The sequence below is a fragment of the Bufo bufo genome, chromosome 1 (assembly GCF_905171765.1).
Source record: "Bufo bufo chromosome 1, aBufBuf1.1, whole genome shotgun sequence".
NCBI classification, from domain to species: Eukaryota; Metazoa; Chordata; class Amphibia; order Anura; family Bufonidae; genus Bufo; species Bufo bufo.
This window is the reverse complement of record NC_053389.1, coordinates 65446587-65469045: the sequence shown is the minus strand read 5'-3', so window position 1 is coordinate 65469045 and position 22459 is coordinate 65446587. Positions and strand designations below refer to the sequence as shown.

The window sequence follows — 22459 nt, the reverse complement described above, 5'->3', positions numbered from 1 at the left end:
GCTATACCCATGGTCTTCTGTGTCCCCCAATGAACTCCCCCAAAGATTTTACAGGTAAGCGCAGAAAATCCTATTTTGCTACAGTCCACACTTTCTTGCACTGATGCCCTATCCCTTTCTGTAATCCACTATCACATACCATGTAGTCTTAATACAGTCCTGATTAAAAGTTTAAGACCACTTGATAAATGGAAAAAAATCACATCTTTGCACAGATTTGGCCTTTTAAAAGGCATGTGGTCCTAAAATTTGGATCAGCTGAAAAACAGCCTGTTTCAGTTTATTCGTTGTTTTCATTAAATTGAATGCTCAAACAATGTTTTCTCACTCTCATTTCTTCTTGTTGCATGTTGAAGCTCTACTTGGAATCTGGTTAAGATCCAGCCATGCTAAATATGTTTTTTTGCCATTTTTCAAGTGGTCTTAAACGTTTGATCAGGACTGTATGTACAATTAATATCCTCCTGGATGAGCTTATTCCCCCTGCCCTTTCGAAAAGAGAATTGCCTGGCCTTAAACACTCCCTGTGTCAACTTGGCCGTCTCCGTCTGGAGAAACTTTATTCCCGTAGTCTTGAGTCAGTCATATACCATCTTGGCTAAGAAGTTAAAACCTATAACATTGAACACTTTGTAACCTAATGGGGTTTGACAGGGTTTGAAGTTATCTCCTATGCACAGGGTGTAAAATAAGCATTTCACGAGAGAGTGAGAAAGCTGATGACTCTCGTGTATTCATGAGCTACACTCAGTCTCTAATTTCATAGCCTATTTAACAAGCTCCTTTATGTGTACCTCCTCCTCAGCGGCTGCAAAATTTCAGCACTATTCAGTACAAACCACACCAAAAGGAGTGTGGATACATTTGGACTCATCAGCTCAGGGGTTGTGCAACTTTTTTGAAAAGACCTCACAGAGTGACCAGACCTGCAGTGGCGATCATGCTTATCTGGTCCCCGAACACATGGGTGGCAGGTCACCGCTGCATCGGTCACGTGACCTCAGTCAACAGGATGTTGATTCAGAGAGACCAAACCGCTTAGAAAATATCTAATTGTTTCATATCTTTAACTCTTCTGCAGACCTATGTTTCTCTGTCCAGAAAGTAGTGGAATGGTAGGAACATGTTCAGACCACTCAGTGTGCTGCCTGCAACCATAGAGACACCCAGGTCTGCATAGGAGCTAAAGACACACAATATTAGAATATTTCTAGTAAAAATTGCTCTATTTTTAGTTAAATAGAACAATACAATATGGTTGCAGAGGTGTACATAATGGGTAACAAAATGTCCCCCCTTGATATTAAAAAAAAAAAAAGAAAAAAAAATTCTGTTATGTAGATTAATTATTTTTAATTTAACCTGGGGTATTTCCGTTTGTTTTCCGTCTTTTAGGCCTCATGCACACAACCGTATTTTCCATCTGTGTGTTCTCCGCGTGTTTTTGCAGATGGCACACTAAGGGCTCTTTCACACTTGCGTTGTCCGGATCCGGCGTGTACTCCATTTGCCGGAGGTGCCCGCCGGATCCGGAAAAACGCAAGTGAACTGAAAGCATTTGAAGACTGATCCGTCTTCAAAATGCGTTCAGTGTTACTATGGCACCCAGGACGCTATTAAAGTCCTGGTTGCCAAAGTAGTAGTGGGGAGCGGGGGAGCAGCATACTTACAGTCCGTGCGGCTCCCGGGGCGCTCCAGAATGACGTCAGAGCGCCCCATGCGCATGGATGACTTGATCCATGCGATCACGTCATCCATGAGCGTGGGGCGCCCTGACGTCACTCTGGAGCGCCCGGGGAGCCGCACGGACGGTAAGTACACTGCTCCCCCGCTCCCCACTACACTTTACCATGGCTGCCAGGACTTTAGCGTCTTGGCAGCCATGGTAACCATTCAGAAAAAGCTAAATGTCGGGTCCGGCAATGCGCCGAAACGACGTTTAGCTTAAGGCTGGATCCGGATTAATGGCCTTTCAATGGGCATTAATTCCAGATCCGGCCTTGCGGCAAGTGTTCAGGATTTTTGGCCGGAGCAAAAAGCGCAGCATGCTGCGGTATTTTCTCCGGCCAAAAAAATGTTCCGGTCCGGAACTGAAGACATCCTGATGCATCCTGAACGGATTTCTCTCCATTCAGAATGCATTAGAATAAAACTGATCAGGATTCTTCCGGCATAGAGCCCGGACGAAAAGAACGCAAGTGTGAAAGAGCCCTTCATTTCTTTGGGGCCATGCACATGTATTTTTTGTACATCCGTGTGACATTCTGCTAATGATGGAACCTGTCCTATTGTGCAGAAGAACTATTAACGGAAGTGTGAAAAAATGCGGAGTGCGCACAGAAAGGTATCTGTATATTGCCGATCCGTTGTTTTTGGACCGAAGTGCAGACACTGCCACGTGCATGAGGCGTAAGCTTTGTGTACCAATTGTTACTGATCAAATGTTTTACGGTAACTTTCTCCCTGGGTGCAACTTTCTACCTCCAGATCTGCACTAAATGTGTCCGATGTAAGAGTTAGCGGGTCCACCACACCTGGTAAAGGCTGGGATGCACAGTGGTCGCATGATTTCTCATTGTGCCATGACTGTTCCAAACTCTACTCTAAAGGTAAGATCCTCAATAATTGCCTTTCCAAGGTAGACTATAACCAGATCACTGCACAGATGACAGAGGATTTTGTAGCATGTTATTTTTTTACTTGTTAATTTGAAATCTAAATAATGATAGTTAGGGAAAATTTAATTTTGATGATTTGAAATATCATTTTTTTTTTCTCTTAAAGCGTATTTCTCGCCCATATTCCTTGGGGACACAGGAAACCATGGGTATAGCTCTGCTCCCTAGGAGGCCGTGACACTAAGTGAAAGCTGTAAGCCCCTCCTCCATCAGCTATACCCTTCAGCCTGGAGAAGAGACTGCCAGTTTTTGCTTAGTGTCCAAGGAGGCAAGACACCCCCTGCTTATGCAGGGTTGTTTCCTATAATTTTTATTTTTGCGTTTTTTGTTGTTTTAATTCGATTTTTTTTCTACTTACAGGGACAACAGAGGCGCATTAGACCCCTCTGTTTCTCCCGGGGTTGAGTTGCGCCAGTGCCGGTAATTCCGCACTGCCGCCTCCCCCACAGAAGACAAGGTGGACCAGGGCAGCCTCGCTCCCCTGCGTCCCGCCAGCTCAAGGGTCGCCCGCACGCCAAGTCCCTCCCCCGGCTTCCTGCCACTGCGGTGCCAGCAGCTGAAGGGGGCACCCTGCTGGATGGATTGAGGGCGAAGACAGCGTATGGTGAGAGTGGCTGCTCCAGCCTCCCCTTCCTTCCTCCCACCGCTGCTACATCCCCCCCCCCCCTCTCCCATGGGCATATCGGACCGGCAACCTTACCGGGTATCATTTGGGGGGGACTTTATCTGGACAGATCCTTTATTTAGCGGCAGGGCACGGACTCTGCCTTCAGGGGACGGCTGTAGGCAGGAACATCCAGGCGCGGCGGGGGCCGCTTACTTGGCGCGAACGGCGCCATTTCATCTTGGCCGGCACTTCATCCACCTCGAAGGGTTAAAATCATTTTGCCGCGCGCGCGCGGCTCTGCTTCTCCTTCAGCGCGGCAGAGGGGGGGCGGAGCTTCCTACATGCGCTCCGCTACTTCCGGTTTCGTCGGGCTCCACATCTCATAGTGCTGCGTGGAACCCTCTCTGCCGTCCGATCCTGAAGCTATTCATCCCCGTGCCTGCTGCCTCTCCTCCACAGCCTCCTTCAGTCTGCTCCCCTTGCTGCTGCCGCTTGCATCATCCGGGTCTGGTAGGACTGTTAACCCCCTCCGTGCCACCAGTACTGTTGCTTGGGTGTAATCCCCGTTCCGCTTTTGCCCTGGGGTCTCCCACTTTAAGTGCAACATTTTTTCCACCATGTCAGACCCTTCTGCAGCCGCCAAGCCTTGGTACCATGCCTGTACTGCTTGTAGGGAACCCTTTCCCCGGGGGCAGTCTGATCCGCACTGTCCTGCATGCCGAGCTCCACCGCAGCCTCAGTCTGTCCGCTGTGTCGCTCCCTGCTTCTCTGACCCGCCTGACTGGGCTAGATCCCTGTCCAGGCCGTGGAAAGCCTCACTCATGTCGTGGGCCGCCTAATAGACAGGCCGCCTACCCCGAAGGACGCCACTCTTACTGTCACGCCCTCCGGGTCCACCGCTTCTGCCGCTGCAGCGGGTTCACCCTTTCTTAGTGACCCCTCCCGAGCTAGGCACTCTCAGAAGCGTCTTAGAGTAGAGCGAGCCTCCTCCTCGGATGTCTCCCTCTCCCCGCCACGCGTGCGCACTCAGACGGGCCTCTCCTCTCCAAAGGATTCGCTCTCTGAAGGTGAATTGGCGGTTTCAGATTTGGAAATGGACTCGGCCCTGCCGTCCAAGCTAGCCTCAGCGATGGGTCAACTCATCTCTGATATTCGTGACACCTTTAAGGTACAAGATGACCCCCCTAGCTCTGACGCAGCTAGCGTCTCCTTTATCAGACCCAGGCAGGCCTCCGTGGTGTCTAAGGCTTGGGCTTGCCCGGACGCCCGTTTTGTCAATCCCAAGAAGCTGGACATTTGCTATCCTTTTCCAGCCGATGTCGTGGCCACCTGGTCGTCCCCACCCAAGGTGGACCCCCCTGTGGCCCGTCTGTCAAAGAACACGGCCATCCCTGTTCCCGACGGGTCCTCTGCTTGGGGTGCGCAGCTGGAACAGGAGTTGGACTCGGACGTCCCCATCCAGGACCTACGTTCCTTGGCTCAGCTTATTATTCGGGCCGGGAATTTTGTTTGTGAAGCCTCCCTTGATGCGGGAGCCCTTATTGCACGCTCCTCCGCCCTGGCAGTTTCCGTCAGGAGGGAGCTCTGGCTGAAGGTTTGGAAAGCGGACGCTGCCTCCAAACGTTCCTTGGCGGGGCTACCGTTTGCGGGTTCCCGCCTTTTCGGGGTCCGCCTAGACGAGCTTATTTCGGAGGCCACGGGTGGTAAAAGCACCCATCTTCCTCAACCACACCTGCAGCAAAGCAGTCCTCTGCCTGAAGGCGCGCCCCCACCCACCCGGGTGGGGGGCCGGCTCCTCCTTTTCAGGGACATCTGGATGTGTCACGTCTCCGACGCCTGGGCTCTCGAAATTGTGTCCTCCGGATACAAAATCGAATTTGCGTCCTTCCCTCCAGATCGGTTCTTTCGCTCCCGCCCCCCGCGGGACCCGAAAAGCGCGGCTGCGTTCTCCGCGGCTGTTCAAGCCTTACTGGACAGGGGGGTGATTACCCCCGTTCCTCTAGAGGAAAGGTTCCAAGGGTTCTATTCGAACCTCTTTGTAGTTCCCAAGAAGGGAGGTTCGGTGCGGCCCATTTTGGACCTCAAAAAGCTCAAACCGTTTTCTCCTCCTTCGACGGTTTCGGATGGAGTCCCTCCGTTCCGCGGTGGCTTCCCTGGAGCAGGGAGATTTCATGTCTTCCATCGATATACTGGATGCCTACCCTCATGTTCCGGTAGCCCGGTGTCACCATCGCTTCCTCCGATTCGCCGTGGGGGACCTCCACTTCCAGTTTGTCGCCCTTCCCTTTGGGCTGGCAACAGCCCCCCCGGGTGTTCACCAAGGTCCTGGCCCCGGTTTTGGCCTTACTCCGTTCCAGGGGTGTTTTTCTGCTACCGTACTTGGACGATATCCTCATCAAGGCTCCGTCCCTTTCTCAAGCGGTTGCCAGCGTGGATCTCACTCTAGAGACTCTGGCGAGATTCGGTTGGGTCATCAACTTCCCCAAGTCCTCCCTTCCTCCCTCCAGACAACTGGTCTTCCTGGGAATGCTTTTAGACACAGGAGCGGCGGAGGTACGTCTTCCCTCGGAAAAAACGACTGATCCTCCGTCGGGCGATTCGGGGTCTCCTTCTCCACCGGTCGACCGTCCTTCCGCTTCTGCATGCGGGTCTTGGGGCAGATGGTTGCCTGCTTCGAGGCGATCCCATTTGCGCAGTTTTCACTCCCGCCCTCTCCAACGGGCGATCCTCTCCTCCTGGGACAAATCGCCGGAGTCTCTGGATCATCCCTTCCATCTTTCGCCCTCCGGTGCGGTCATCTCTCCGCTGGTGGTTGCAGTCCCCTCTTCTGGGCAGGTCCTTTCTGCCGCTCAACTGGTTGGTGGTTACAATCGATGCCAGTCTCTTGGGCTGGCGAGGCGTGTTTCCTCCCCGATCCGTCCAGGGCATTTGGTCTCCATCGGAGTCCAAACTCTCGATCAATGTCCTGGAGCTGAGAGCGGCCCTTTCTGTCTCTGCGACACTGGACTCATCTGCTGAAGGGTCATCCAGTTCGTGTGCAATCGGACAACGCCACGGCCGTGGCGTACATAAACCACCAGGGGGGCACTCGCAGCGCTGCAGCAATGCGGGAGGTCACCAGCATTCTCCGTTGGGCGGAAGCCCACGTCCCGGCCCTATCTGCAATTTTTATTCCAGGGGTGGACAATTGGGCGGCGGACTTCCTCAGTCGCTCCACCGTCGACCCGGCGAGTGGTCTCTTCACCCGGAGGTGTTCGAGGCCATTTGCCTGCGTAGGGGCATACCGGACGTGGACCTCATGGCCTCCAAATTCAATCACAAGGTCCCCGCCTATCTGTCCAGGGCCAGGGATCCGGGAGCCTGCGGAGCCGACGCCCTCGTTCTTCCTTGGCGAGGCTTCGCGCGTCCATACATATTCCCTCCCATCCCACTCCTGCCCAAGGTCCTTCGGAAGATCGCGGCGGAAGGCGTCTCGGTGATTCTGGTCGCTCCGGACTGGCCCCGCCGGTCTTGGTATGCCGACCTCATGCTGCTCCTGGCAGACGCGCCCTGGCCGCTGCCCGCCAGGGAAGATCTTCTCTCTCAGGGACCAATCTTCCACCCGCGTTTAAGGTCCCTACGTTTGACGGCGTGGTTGTTGAGACCACCGTCCTGACACGTAGGGGTTTTTCTGCGGACGTCGTCCGCACCATGATCCGCGCCCGTAAGCCGTCCTCTTCTAGGATCTATTATAGGACCTGGAGGACCTATTTGGGGTTCTGTGCCGATCTGGGGATTCCTCCGCTCCGCTTTTTCTCTCCCCACCGTTTTGTCCTTCCTGCAGAGCGGACTTGCCCAAGGTCTGGGCCTTAGTTCTTTGAAGGGTCAGGTGTCTGCGCTGTCCATTTTGTTTCAGCGCCCACTGGCCCCCCCTTGGTCCTGTCAAGACCTTCCTTCAGGGCGTGGCTCACGCGGTTCCCCCGTACCGCCCTCCGGTACCGCCCTGGGACCTGAACCTGGTTCTCTCAGCGCTCCAGGCTTCTCCTTTCGAGCCTCTGCGGACGGTTTCCTTGCGACTTCTGTCCTGCAAGGTTATTTTCCTTGTAGCCGTCACCTCTCTTCGGAGGGTGTCCGAATTGGCTGCACTCTCCTGTCTGGAACCTTTCCTAGTGTTCCACCAGGACAAGGTGGTTCTTCGTCCGGTTCCTTCCTTCCTTCCTAAGGTGGTCTCCGCCTTTCATCTGAACGAGGACATCGTTCTCCCCTCTTTGTGTCCTTCCCCTTCCCACCCGCGGGAGAGGAAGCTTCATCGCCTGGACGTTGTCAGGGCGCTCAAGGTTTACCTGAAGGTAACCAGCTCTTTCAGGCGTACTGACTCGCTCTTTGTGGTTCCTGAGGGGTCGCGCAGAGGGATGGCGGCATCCAAAGTTGCTATCGCCCGTTTTGTCAAGATGGCTGTTACTGAGGCTTATCTCGCCAAGGGCAAGGTTCCGCCCCTCGGTGTTACCGCTCACTCCACTAGAGCGGTCGGGGCTTCCTGGGCTCAGAGGAATCGGGCTTCTACGGAGCAGATTTGCAAGGCGGCCACTTGGTCCTCCTTGCACACCTTCACCAAGTTCTACAGGGTGCATACTCATGCGTCGGCTGACGCTGCTTTAGGCCGTCTGGTGTTGCAGGCGGCAGTTGATTGATGCCTCCGGTGTTGGTCTAGTTTGTTCTGGTCCCTCCCTTCTGGGACTGCTCTGGAACGTCCCATGGTTTCCTGTGTCCCCCAAGGAATATGGGCGAGAAAAGGAGACTTTTGTATTACTTACCAGTAAAGTCTCTTTCTCGCTCTTCCTTGGGGGACACAGCACCCGCCCTTCATTTGGGTTACAGTTGTGGTTCCGGCTTGGTTGCCCCCGTTGGGGCTCGACAGTTCTTTTTTCCGGTTGGTGGTTATCTTTCACTACTTGGACACGCAACTGGCAGTCTCTTCTCCAGGCTGAAGGGTATAGCTGATGGAGGAGGGGCTTACAGCTTTCACTTAGTGTCACGCTTCCTAGAGAGCAGAGCTATACCCATGGTTTCCTGTGTCCCCCAAGGAAGAGCGAGAAAGAGACTTTACTGGTAAGTAATACAAAAGTCTCCTTTTTTGGTGGAGTTAAATGTTGATGACCTTCCCCTGGAAAGGTCACTAATATCCTATTGGAGGAAGTCCAGCTGCTTGAGCCACACTGTGGCCTCTTACTGCAGTGAGCACAGCACCGTACATTGTATTGTCTGTTCTTGCTATTGCAGCTCTGCCCCATTCACTTATGAATATAACTGAGCTGTACAAAGGCCTTTTGACCCTTGGATGCAACATTGTAGGCCAAGGTAGTGCTGGGAGTCAGACCTTCACCGATCGAATATCGATGACTTATCCTAAGAAAACCCCTTGAACTTCAATGCCCCTGGGTGTGTTGGGTAGGGTTTGGTAAAATGCCATAGAACAAGCCTGTACCAAAACCTATGTTAAAACCAGGTGTTTTGCCTGCAGACCTTGTATTGCATTTAGCTGCATATTTCAGCCGCTGCACCGGATGAAATCCAGCCAAAATTATGCAACACACAAAGCATTTTGCAAACATGAAAATCCAAAAATCCTTTGCATCTATGATCCCATTTGTTATGCTGGAAGAGAATGGGGTTTAAGACCTATTCACACATATATGCCAAATTTAATACATTTTATCAGGTCAACCAGGATAAAAAAAAAAAAAAGTTCCGATTTTATTTGAGGAACCATGAGGCTTTTATCCATGGACTAAATGTCAGATCAGATCCCATTAAGTGATCAGTGCTGAGTTGCAATATTAGGTACGGCCCAAGGTTAAGAGAGGTGATCTCTTTGGAAAAGAATCTAATCTTTTTCTTAAGTATATTTTTTTTTATTTTCTCCCTCCTATCGGTCCCTTTTTTTTTGTCCCCACGCATAATCCTGTATGACCTCTTTATCGTGGCAACATGATGGCTGGTGCTAGTTATGTCTCAAAGTGCAAACATTTTAGCAACTGATAAATGAAGGAATGCAGAATCTATTTGCATGTAAGCTGGCATTCATATTTGGTACGTTGTAATAAAGGGGTATTCCAGTTCTGGCAAGTTTTCCCCTGCCAAAAGGATACGGGATAACTTTTAGAGCGGTGGGGTCTTACCGCTGGGAACCCTGTTGATCCCGAGAACCCCACAGGGACCCCCAACATGAACAAAGCACCAGGTCGAGCAGATGGCCTACAGCACTCTGCCATTTCTGAAACTCCCATATAGATGAATGGATCACGATAACCGGAACCCTCTACCCTGCAGGGTGCCCCAAAATGAACAGATGAGCCAGTCAAGCGTGTGCTCTGGCACTCCATTCATCTCTGTGGAAGTTCTAGAATGGTGTACAGCGTTTGGGTATTTCCAAACGGGGTATTGCACATGCTTGACCTGCCGCCCTGTTCATTTTGGGGATCCCCATTGGGTGTGGTGTCACTATTTTCATGTTTGGTGGGATCTCAGCAGTATGACTCCAACAGATCTAGTTGTTGGATATGGGGTAACTTTCTACAACCGTAGCTGCAGATAATGAGGTCGAACATATCATACCTTCTTCATTCTGTTTCTGTTTAGGGAACTACTGCCCCCTGTGTAATAAGTGCTATGATGACGATGATTACGAGAGTAAGATGATGCAGTGCGGAAAGTGTGATCGATGGGTCCATTCCAAATGTGAAAGTCTGACGGGTACGTGTAGCAAGTAATGCTCTTTACAGTGACGACCAATGCATTAAACCTGTGTCGTACTGTCTCATGGTGGTGCTTTGTGCGCTGTCGATTAGACTGCCGAAATCAGAGCATCCTCACTGTCAATCCGTATTGCACTATATCTGTGCCCCCTCTGGCACCTATCATTCATGAAATATGTTGCGAAATGTACATTTGAAAGTACTGTTTTGATAATTTTTCCACCTAAATATCTTTTTACAATAATGTAAGTGACACAATGGTAAGATAATAGTGGTTTGTGCACTGTCAAGACTGTCTGCCCCTTGCCTTCCTTTGTCTTGGTGACTGCTTGGCCCTGAGCTGGTGATCTGAGACAAAATGGTTACTAGAAAGCCCAGGAAAATCGTGCAAGCGGTGCATTTTTGGGGCCAGAAATAAAAAGTCTGCTCATGAAATGTGTGAATTGGGAAGTAATTTTTTTAACTTTTTTTTTTTGCCTACATAGTGTTTTTTATCACCTGCCCTTTTTAATGGTGGCTTTTGTACCACGCCAATACATGCAAAAAAAAAAAAAAAAAAACTATAATACTGGTAATCTATGGGAGAAAAATGTCAATGTGGAAAAAATTCTACAACCAGAGGATGCTGCAATGTAATTGCTGTTTGTTATGCATTTAATATTTCCCATAGACCTCGATATAACATCTGGAGCTGGCGTTTTTTTTTCTTATTTTTTTTATTTTTTTTTTCTTAAAGAAGCTGCAATAAAAGGCCAGTCAAAAACACCAGAATAAAAAAACTAACAAACCTAAGGGCGACACTAGCATTAAATACTGGAGCTGCTGGTCAGGGTCTCCCAATTACAAATTATCCCCTTTTATTACAGCTGTTAGGCCTCATGCACACGACTGTAAGCATTTTGCGATCCACAAAATACAAAAGTGGTCTGTATGCCATCCACTTCAATGGGTCCACGGTCTGCAATTTGTGGACAAGTATAGGACATGTTCTTCCTTTTGTGGAACGGACATACAGATGCGGAAAGCACATGGATGGCTTCCATTGGTGCAGCAAAAAAATGCGGACAGTCCTCAGACCACTTCCATATTTTTTGAAACTGTGGTTTCGAGACTGCAAAATGCTTATGGTCATGTGCATGAGACCTTAAGAACCTGTCACTATGAAATGCTTTGAAATCTGCAGGCGGCACATTAGATCAGGAGGAGCTGAGCAGATTGATATATAGTTTATGGGAAAAGATTGAGCAAAACTCATAATTTAAACATTGAAATCTCTGCTCTTTCTGAGCTTAGTTGCCATGTGGGTCTTAACAGTGACTGACGGCTAACTTTATATACTCACCTATACAGGGACGGCTGTCAATCACTGACAGGATGGCCCATGTGGCTGCTGAGCTCAGAAAGAGCAGAGATTTAAATGTATAAATTACAAGTTTTGCTGAATTTTTTTCCTGTTAAACTACCTAACAATCTGCTCAGCTCCTCCTGCTCTGGACCATGCTGCATTTTAGTGGTGACAGGTGTCTTTAAGCTCAAACTTGTATGGACACGCAACAGACAGGCGAGAAAGGGAAAATCACTTATTACCCATCAAGCCACGTTGTTCTTCACTTTGGTATAGTAATGTGCCTGTACCAGACATCTATCGTGTCAGAAATTCCCACTCCTAGGTGGAAGAAAGGGGCTTTGCACTCTGCAGACATTTCCACCTCCCAAAGAGTTGTCATGGATTTTAAGAAAGAGCTAAAAAGGTTATATGAAAGTGCTTGCTAACGTCTGCAGTTTCCGTGGTTCCCGCAGCCAATTTATGGTCTTGGTTGTCATGCTTGCTTGCATGGAATGTGACCTCTGAAACCAATGATTGGCTGCAGAGGTCACCTGAATGATGTACCTTATGACATTGCTGCAGGGACCACTGGAGAAGGATTAAATATTTTATTTTATTTTTTTTTTAAAACATTTTCTTCGATCAAAATCCCATACAACCCCTTTAGTGAGTCATAGACTTGCATCCCCAAAAGAAAAGTGGCATGGTCCCCTGCAGAGTGTCACAGTTCTTTCATTCAAATCCATAGTGTGGCACAGAATTCTGAAGCCCTGGACTTTTCTTCTATATTTTATGTAACACCCCATACATTGTTGAATATTATGACAATTTTTTTCTCTTTTGCCTGTGTCACTATTCAATTAAAGGGGTTATGCCATGATTGATGTAAAAAAAAAAAAAAAAAAAAAATAGTATAGCACAAAACAATACTTTTATAACAAAGCTAGAACCAGCCCTGTACCTCGCATGGATCCAGAGATCTCCACATTTATTGTAGTGCTAGATTTATTTCAGGCTGGCAGCTCAGGGGGTGTGCCCAGTCTGCTGCAGCTCAGGGGGTGTGCCCAGTCTGCTGCAGCTCAGGGGGTGTGCCCAGTCTGCTGCAGCTCAGGGGGTGTGCCCAGTCTGCTGCAGCTCAGGGGGTGTGCCCAGTCTGCTGCAGCTCAGGGGGTGTGCCCAGTCTGCTGCAGCTCAGGGGGTGTGCCCAGTCTGCTGCAGCTCAGGGGGTGTTCCCAGTCTGCTGCAGCTCAGGGGGTGTGCCCAGTCTGCTGCAGCTCAGGGGGTGTGCCCAGTCTGCTGCAGCTCAGGGGGTGGCACAACCTTTTAATAGTTTTTCTGTACCTCTTCCTGCCGCAAGTAGCAAGTTTATGGTTGTGCTGCTAAATATTACTATTCAAAACTTGCTTGAGTTTTTGTGCTGTTACTACAAAATTAAGGTCCGGATTTAGGCTACGTCTACACGACGACATTTGTCGCGCAACATTTTGTTGCACTAATGTTGCGCGACAATTTTTATAATGGCAGTCTATGGTGTCACACTGCAACATACTGCGATGCAACAGTTGCAGAAAATCCATTTGAGATGGATTTTTCTGCGACTGTTGCGTCGCAGTCGCAGCATGTTGCAGTGCGACACCATAGACTGCCATTATAAAAATTGTCGCGCAACATTAGTGCAACAAAATGTTGTGCTACAAATGTTGCAGTGTAGTTGTGCCCTATCTGTCGCGCGACAAATGTCGTCGTGTAGACGTAGCCTTAGTGTCTCTTACATTTGTAGAGCGCACAAGCAGGGATGTGTATGCCCTTCGACGTTGTGCACAGCCCTGCTGTATGGGACCCTGCGACTCCTCACAGCAGGGATCAGCAACCTCTGGCTCTCCAGATGTTCTGAAACCACAACTCCCAGAATGTTCCATTCACTTTTATGGGAGTTGTGAGAACAGCCGAGCATGTTTGCATGCTGGGAGTTGTAGTTTCACAGCAGCTGGAGTGCCGAAGGTTGCTGATCCACGCCTCGCAGTAACGGCTGTAATATTTTTGAGTCTATGGTTGCCTCCTATGTGTATTAACACGCATGTTGTGTTCTCTTCAGATGAAATGTATGAGATCCTATCAAATTTGCCGGAGAGTGTGGCGTATACGTGTGTGAAATGCACTGATCACCACCCCGCAGAGTGGAGGTTGGCACTGACCAAGGAGTTACAGGCTTCTCTTAAACACGTACTAACCGCTCTGCTGAATTCTCGCACGTCTAGCCATCTTCTGCGTTACAGACAGGTGAGGCAAGAAGCTCGGCTGCGTGTGGCGCCATTATTTCCTTCGTTTTTTTTTTTTTATTATCGACCACCTAAATACTCTTGTTCATTGTGAAGAAGCAGTGCAACCTGCCAGCAGCATATCTGAGCAGGGGGAGCTGAGCAGATTGATTCAGTGTAACGTGTATTTGTCATTCAAGAGGTGGTCCTAGCAGTGATTGACAGCTTTTTGTGTAGAAAGGCTTCCTAGAGGGAAGACCGCCAATCACGGATAGGGCTGCTTCTGTTTCCAGTGAGTCTTTCCCATAAAACTATATATCTGCTCAGCTCCTCCTGTTTTGTAACCTGCTCCGGGCATTTCATTCACACCATGTTCATTGTGACAGGTTCCCTTTAAACAAGCTAGTACATGTAAGGTTGTATTCACACAGACGCCTAAAACCATGGCCTGTGTTGTGGATGCAACACACACGGTTTTTAATGCCCCTGTAGGGTGCAGCATTGGCACGTTGTTTCCAGCGGTCTCCAGGTCATGGGCCATAATGGTGCATGGCCGTAGTATCTCTGCACAGACCCTTGGTCTCAAGTGCACCATATACTTTCTGTGGGTCTGTTTGCTGTCCTTGTGCAACCCGTTGGGCACACAGACATAAGTGACCTCCTTGCGTATAAGGCCCAAATGTGGAGGGTTGTGCAGTGGTATTTGTGTGACTAAGGCCTAAATATGGCTGTTCTCCCTGATTGAGGGTTGTGCTTTGGTACTTCAAGCTTAGTATGTTGCTATAGATCAGTGAGGGCGAACCTTTTACAGACTAAGTGCCCAAACTGTAACCCGTAACCCAAAACCCACCTATTTATCGCAAAGTGCCAACACGACAATATAACCTGAATACTACAGTCCAGTATAGTATGTCTTCCATGTACCTTATCACTTAGCTATAATAGCCTGCCTACATTCAGTGCGCTGCCTGTGCCGTGCATAGCGCTCCCTGCGCTGATGAATGGCAGGAGAAGTCTAAGGCATATTGGTATACCATAGACTTTTTCCGGGGCGCGGGTGCCCACGAAGAGGGCTCAGAGTGCTGCCTCTGGCACCTGTGCCATAACTTTGCCACCACTGATATAGATGATTCTCAGTGCATGTATTCTCTAAAGAAACATTACATCCACATCCGCAGTCCACCCCCATGCTAAGACGCTTGTGTCACTGTTATGGATGGCTTTCTTCTCACTTATCCAAAGCCATAGACTGCTCTGAATGTACTTTTAGTGGCGGCGTGCACATTCTGTGGTTAGTTTTTAGCTTCTGCATTGTCGGTATATATGCATACTTTACAGCTCATGTGGTTTGTTGCAATTGAGAAAATCCTATTCTTTTTGATACTCAGTCAGCAAAGCCTCCTGACTTAAACCCGGAGCCGGAAGAGAACATGCCTTCCCGAAGCTCTCCGGAGGGTCCCGATCCTCCTGTTCTTATACAAGTTGGCAAGCAAGATGATCCAGCTCCTCTTGACCTCGACGGGGTGAAGAAGAAGATGGATGTTGGAAGGTACACTTCTGTGGTAAGTGTAGATGATTGCTCCTTTTACTACTTGAGGACCTGTCGTTAGGTTATCTGCCCTAACCACAAGGGGCATGAAATACTAACAGGCTCCCTCATTACCAGGCTTTACGTTTGACTCTGAAAACTGTGGCGTTTCAGAAAAAATATAGTATTAAATAAGCCAGGCGCAGAAGGAATTGTTTGCTGGGTGGCATCCCACCAGCTTCCCCTTCTGCTTGATTGACAGGTCTTCCTCTATGTATTCAAGCCGTGTGGGCACAAGCCAGAAGTCACCCAGAGGACACGTCTCACCATGCCGGGATCTTATTAAAACCCTTTTATTTATTTTTATAAGCAATTCAGAGTAAAAGCATGGTGCTTTGTAATAAGTCGGCCTACCAGTGTTTCATGCTACCTTTGGTCAGCCTGCGTATGAAATGCTTAACCCTTTCGTACTGTTAATCTATCTATATTTGTAGCCATTACCAAATCATGTAATGGTTATAAGGTAACCCCTCCCAGAATGTAATTTTCTATTATTTTTTTTATTTTTTTTATATTCATTTATTTAGTTGGATTTTGATACTTAGTATATTGATGTAAACCATGTGTGTGCTTTGTAGTTGGAGATGAGTGATGACATTGTGAGGATCATCCAGGCAGCTATGAATGCAGATGGAGGTCAGCCAGAGCTGAAGAAGGCCAATAGCATGGTGAAATCCTTTTTCACAAAGGTGAGAGAATTTTGCTGTGACCGTTTTAGATATTCGTGTAGTAATACGTCTGGAAAACTCATTTTGGGATTTTTTTATTTTTTATTAATATAAACCTGTATGCATGAACTCCGCCCGACATTTTATTATAAAGGGTGACCGACACTACCTTGTTTCATTACCAGTTACTTAGTCTGAGACGACTTCCTTTATAAGCGCCAGTTGGCATATTAAAGGGGAGGTCTGACTAAGACAACCTCGTTATATGTATTCCTTCTATGGGACAGAGCACAGAGATGCCAGGTATCTTATTGTTCCTGGCCCATTGCACAAAAATATATATGACTGGCATATTGCAACCAGGGGAAGACTGAGAATTTAAAATGGCCGTGGAAACAAAAAATAAGTGGCCCCATACTGTAGGCGGGCTCAAATTGACAAACGGTGGGGTCAACACGAGTAGACAGGGCCAGCATCAGACCCAAATACCACATAACAGCGTAATATAATGGCTCAGCTGAACCTAATACCCGGATGCAGCACAATATACTGCCCCAGCAGCACAAAATGCCACCCCAGAAGCTGCTTCTCTGTGGGGGTTACCAGCGCCAGCGGCCTCATTCAACCCTCCTGTTCCTTCTTCTCCAGTTGTCTTTAATTAGATAATGGTGGAGGGGGCTGAGGAAGTGAGATGTGTCAGCCCTATGTTCAGTATACTGTCTGGTCTTTCAGCGCTACCAAACATACAGGAGAGTAAAGTGCAACATACTTACATCCAGTGACGTCTCTTCTGATGCAGACAGTCTTTCCTCTTTTTCTCCATTTTGTCCTAGACCACCATGATGACTTCTTCCAGCCATGTCACATCACTGGAGAGTTAGTCACACAGATATCTTAGATTCTTCACCTTTCCATCATCCTCCCCTCCTTCTCATCAGGAAATCCCCATCCTGCTGCCACCCCCAATACTATTCTGGCTGTGCTCCACAATGCCCACAAATACTGTACTGCAGATAAAATAGAGCTGCCAGTGTCCCCAATTTTCCCAGCTCTGTTGTGGCACGCTGCTCAGTAGTCACAATATGCAAAAAGTGCACTTTCTTCTCGCCGTACCTGACAGTGAGGGGATTTTCTGAAAGCCTAGAGTTACCCTTCAGATTGCTTTCAGACACATTCCACACACATCAGGGCCCCCAGGCATTCATAAATACTTGTCTCACCAAAGCCGGTACTTTGCTTCTGCCCTGTGTGCCAACCAGAGTAAGATCCAGACACAGCGGACACGGCATCTCCTGTTCCTTTTTTTTTTTTTTTTTCAGTGAACTTTATCTAGGATACTTTTCACACTTGCGTTGTTTGATTCCGGCAGGCAGTTCCGTTGCCTGAACTGCCTGCCTGATCAGGCAAACTGTATGCAAACACATGTCATTTTTTGACTGATCAGGCATTTTTTAGACTGATCAGAATCCTTTTGGACTTTTTAGGCTACTTTCACACTTGCGGCAGTGTGATCCGGTGGTTTTATCTCCGGCCCAAAAAACTGAATGCCGGCATTTTTTTCCACATAGGAATGTATTAGTGCCGTATGCGGCATTCAAATTGCCGCATTGACGGATTCATGCCCGCCGAATCCGCCGATTTTGATGTGACTGAAAGCATTTGTGAGACGGATCCGGCATTCCGGCAAGTCTTCAGTTTTTTCCGCCGGAGATAAAACCGTAGCATGCTACGGTTTTATCTTTTGCCTGATCAGTCAAAACGACTGAACTGAAGACATCCTGATGCATCCTGAACGGATTACTCTCAATTCATAATGCATGGGGATAAAACTGATCAGTTATTTTCTGGTATAGAGCCCCATGTGACGGAACTCTATGCCAGAAAAGAAAAACGCAAGTGTGAAAGTACCCTTACACCTGGCGACCACTGTGAATTTACTCTAGCCTATGCACTTTAGCATGATACATATGTGTTTTTTTAGCACCTTAGCAATGTGGTCAATGTTATTGAGTCTCATCCTTTATATGCATAACTTATCGTATATTTAAATACGCTGTAATCACATCTTTGACACGTGTGCAGCGCCAGGATGGCGTTTTTTTTTCGGTCATACTCCTTCATTGTTAATGGCTTATTATACGTATTTTAATCATATTACAATAAAAATTATATATGTTTTACAATGGTACTGTGTGAGCTCAGTTTTCTATTTTCTCGCTTGATATACTCAGGAGCTTTGTACCAAGTTATTTGTTTAGGTGGCCCATTGTCTTGTCTTATATTATTTTTTGGGTGGGCACTTACCCCCCACTTTCATAATTGGGCCATCTTTGGTCTTTTTTCTAATCAGATCCATTTTTCCGGTGTCACCAGGCAAAACGGATCCAGTATTAATTTTTTTCACATTTTTAAAGGTCTGCGCATGTTGCATGGTCTTTCTTCTCCAGTGGTGGCTGCTGATTTCATAGATCTTTTTACATCTGCTCATTTGATCACTTTATCCTTTTCTTTTCTCTAGCAAATGGAGCGTGTTTTCCCGTGGTTCAGCGTAAAGAAGTCCAGATTTTGGGAACCAAATAAGGTTGCTAGCAAGTAAGTTTTGCTTTGAGGTAAAATATGTAGGCCTCATTCAGATGGCTGTAATGTGGGTGCATTTTAGCATCTGTATTACAGCCACAGATCCCTGCTGGATCACAAGTGTAATGACCCAAGCCAACGTCGTCATAAATCCCTATGATGCCAAACCTCCCATTGGGCACATTAGAAACCATAGGCAAGCACTTTATTGTAGTTAAGATGCTTTAATGTCTGTTTTTTTTCTTTTTACAGCAGCTGCATATTACCTAATGCAGTACTGCCGCCATCACTGGACCACAACTATGCGCAGTGGCAGGAGAGGGAGAATAGCTTGGCTGTCCAGCCTTCACTAATGAAGAAAATTATTCCAGCTCCAAAACCCAAATCTCCAGGTGATCCGGAGTCTCCACCACCCACACATTATCCTCCACCAGCAACAGGTTTGTAAAAGTGTAGGATTTAATCAAAATACAAGTGAAATCGCAAAAGGCTAAGGACTTGGAAACGTAAAAGGGTTTTCTGGGAGTTTAATATTGAGCACCTATTGATAAGTCCTAAATATCTCTTACGCAGGCGTCTTACTCTGGGCACTCCCGCCATTCGGCTTTCTCGGCCTGTGATGTCCCTTCCCTCAGTCACATAGTCCCATTCAAACAAATGGGATTGTGCTGCAATACCAAGCACTGCCACCAGAGGATGATTGGTGCTGTGCTGGGTATTTGAAGACTCTGCAGCACTCCATTCCAGTGGTGTGGCCCTTTCAAACAGCTGATCGGCAAGGTAGCTTGTAGTTGGGCCCCCACCGATCTGGTATTATTGACTCAGGATAAGTTAACAATATTTAAAATTCTAGAAAGCCCCTCTAAATGATCATCTCAAGCTGGGCTATCCTGGGACATGCAGTGTTGGTGAATAGCAAATTTTGAGAGAATCCAACCATACAACAGAAAGCAGTAATTTTATTTCTCGCCCAATTTCTTGGGGGACACAGGAAACCTTGGGTATAGCTCTGCTCCCTAGGAGGCGTGACACTAAGTGAAGACTGTTAAGCCCCTCCTCCACAGCTATACCCTCAGCCTGGAGAGAGAGACTACCAGTTTTTTGCTTAGTGTCAAGGAGGCAAGACACTCTCTGCACTGCAGAGCTGTCTTTGCTAAAGATTTTATTTTTTATTTTTTCTCTTTTATATTATTTTAAATTTTTGCTTTTTTTCAACAGGGACAACAGAGTCGCATTAGACCTCTCTGTTTTCCCGGGGTTGAGCTGCGCCAGTGCCGGTTATCCGCACTGCTGCCTCCCCCACAGAAGAAAAGGAGGACCAGGGCAGCCCAGCTCCCCTGCATCCCGCCAGCACAAGGGTCGCCCGCCTGCAAACCGCTCTCCAGCCTCCTGCCACTCCGGTGCAAGTGGCTGAAGGGGCGTCCCTGCTGGATGGACAGAGGGTGAAAACGTCGAATGGTGAGATGGCTGTTCCAGCCGTTCCTACCCCCCCCTCCTCTGTTAGGGCTCTGACTTCTGCTGTCCCCTCTGCCTGGCCTTCATTATCACGATTACAAGACGCCCGGTCGGCTTCCCCCCTTTGTGTGTGGGGCAGAGCTGAGCAGTGCTCGCTGGACGGGCAGCAGAGGGAGGGTTACAGCGCGAGTTACCTCAGGGCGGCGGATTTGATGCGGCGGCCGTGTGGGGCCGCCTTTGTTATTCTCGGCCAGTGCTGCCGCTGTGTTCAGCTGCGGCTGACATTTTCTTGTCCGGCTACCGGTGTGTCGTTCGCCACCGTTTATGAAGGAGGCGGACGGGGGCCAATGTTCTGCGGGACTTCGGCGGTATATTTTTTGAATCGCGCGCAAAAGTTTCAGCGGGGGGCGGAGCTTCGTTCCGCTTCCCCTGTGCATGTTAGGCTTCAGTCGGGGGGCGGACGTCTTTTCTTCCCGCTCCTCGCGACCCCGCCTCCTCTTCGTGCCTGCCTGCTCTCAGGACGGATCGTTACCTCAGGTGTTGCTGCTGCTGTTACCGTCTGCTCCCGCTGTGACCTGGTAGGACTGTTGACCCCTTCTAGCACTGCAGCCCCCTGGCCTGGACGCTTTTATATTACTTCCAGCCAACATGTCTGACCCCTCAGCGCCTGCTGGACATTGGTATCATACCTGCACCGCATGTAAGGCGCCCCTTCCTCAAGGGCAGCCTGACCCGCATTGCTCGGCTTGCCAGGCCCCATTACAGGGTCCGCCATCTGTGGTGTCACCCCCTGGCCTCTTGGATCCCCCTGACTGGGCTAGATCCCTTTCCCAGGCTGTGGTCAGTCTCACTAGCGTTGTGGGCCGCCTTGCAGATGCATTGCCCTTATCGCAGCCGGATAATTCCCCTGCTGGGCCCTCCGGGTCCGCTATCTTAGCTGACCCGTCTGAGTCCCTCTCTCCAGGCGACACCTCCAGAGCCCGTCAACCCCACAAGCGGTCCAGGGCGGAGCGCCTATCATCCTCGGATGCTTCAGTATCACCCCCAAGGGTGCGCTCTCAGTCGGGCCCTTCCTCCTTACAGGATATGCCCTCTGAAGGGGAACTAGTTGATTCAGATTGGGATATGGACTCGGCCTTGCCTTCAAAACTGGCTTCTGCCGTGGGCCATCTTATTAACAATATTCGTGATACCTTTAAGATTCACGATGATCCTCCTGATTCTGAAAAAAACAGTGTTTCCTTTTTTCGCCAAAAACAGGCGTCTGCGGTTTTTCCCCTCCACGCTGACTTCTCGTCGGTGGTTTCTAAGGCCTGGGCCCGTCCTGATGCCCGTTTTACCCCGCCTAAGAAGTTGGATATCTGTTATCCTTTCCCGGCGGATTGTATTACAAACTGGGCGTCACCACCTAAAGTCGACCCCCCTGTAGCCCGTTTGGCCAAAAGCACGGCCATTCCCGTAGCAGATGGCTCCTCCTTACAATCCTCTGAGGATCACCGTATAGAGGCCATTACCAAAGGTATCTTTGCAGCCTCCGGTTCCGCCCTCAGGCCGGTCTTCGCTTCCGCTTGGGCTGGAAAAGCGGTTTCAGAGTGGGCGTCTCAGCTGGATCAGGACCTCCGTGCTCTAGCCCAACTTATCGTTCAAGCCGGTAAATTCGTCTGTGAGGCATCCCTTGATGCGGGGGCTCTCATAGCCCGTTCGTCTGCCCTGGCCGTTTCGGCTAGGAGGGAGCTTTGGTTAAAGGTTTGGACGGCGGACTCCACGTCAAAGCGGTCTCTTACTGGCCTTCCCTTTACTGGTTCTCGATTGTTCGGGACCCGCTTGGATGAAATCATCTCCGAAGCCATGGGGGGGAAGAGTACGCATCTTCCCCAATCTAGGACTAGGAGCACCACTCGAGGCCGTCCCACCTTTTCTCGCTTCAGGTCTTCCCGCAGGGCTCCCGCACCTCGCACCACTTCAGGTCCATCCCCTAACCCTGTCCAAGACAGACGTAAGAAACCTTTTTTTCGGACCCAGCCCTCCTGGCGCAAGTCACAGCCTGCTCGCCCTCCCGCGACCAAGCAGAACCCTACCTGAAGGTGGGGGGACGACTCCTCCTGTTCAGGGACTTCTGGCAGGCGCACGTCTCCGACGCCTGGGCTCTCGAGGTTGTCTCTTCCGGGTACAAACTCGAGTTTGCGTCCCTCCCCCCAGTTCGGTCCTTTCGCTCCCGGGTTCCCCGGGATCCCCAAGGGGCGGCCGATTTCTTTACTGCCACTCGCACCCTTCTGGACAAAGGGGTCATCGCTCCGGTTCCTATGGAAGAAAGATTTAAGGGGTTCTATTCGAACCTTTTTGTGGTCCCCAAAAAAGAAGGCTCGGTTCGTCCCATTTTGGATCTAAAACGGTTAAACCGTTTCCTTCGTCTTCAGCGATTCCGGATGGAGTCTCTCAGGTCGGTGGTGGCCTCTCTGGAAAAAGGGGAGTTCCTGGCCTCTATCGACATCCAGGACGCCTACCTTCATATTCCGATCGCTCGGTGTCATCAGTGCTTTTTTGCGCTTTGCGGTGGGGTCCGACCA

The 22459-nt window shown here is 49.2% G+C and overlaps 1 protein-coding gene across 1 annotated transcript in view; it reads left to right on the top strand.

The window, feature by feature from the left end:
* Window positions 1-22459, top strand: part of KMT2A (lysine methyltransferase 2A) — a 121107-nt gene that overhangs the window by 49936 nt on the left and 48712 nt on the right. The window contains 8 exon segments of the mRNA XM_040425432.1: window positions 2488-2517; window positions 2519-2609; window positions 9904-10017; window positions 13442-13626; window positions 14993-15166; window positions 15771-15881; window positions 18379-18452; window positions 18690-18877. Of these exon segments, the coding sequence (XP_040281366.1) occupies window positions 2488-2517; window positions 2519-2609; window positions 9904-10017; window positions 13442-13626; window positions 14993-15166; window positions 15771-15881; window positions 18379-18452; window positions 18690-18877 (967 nt within the window).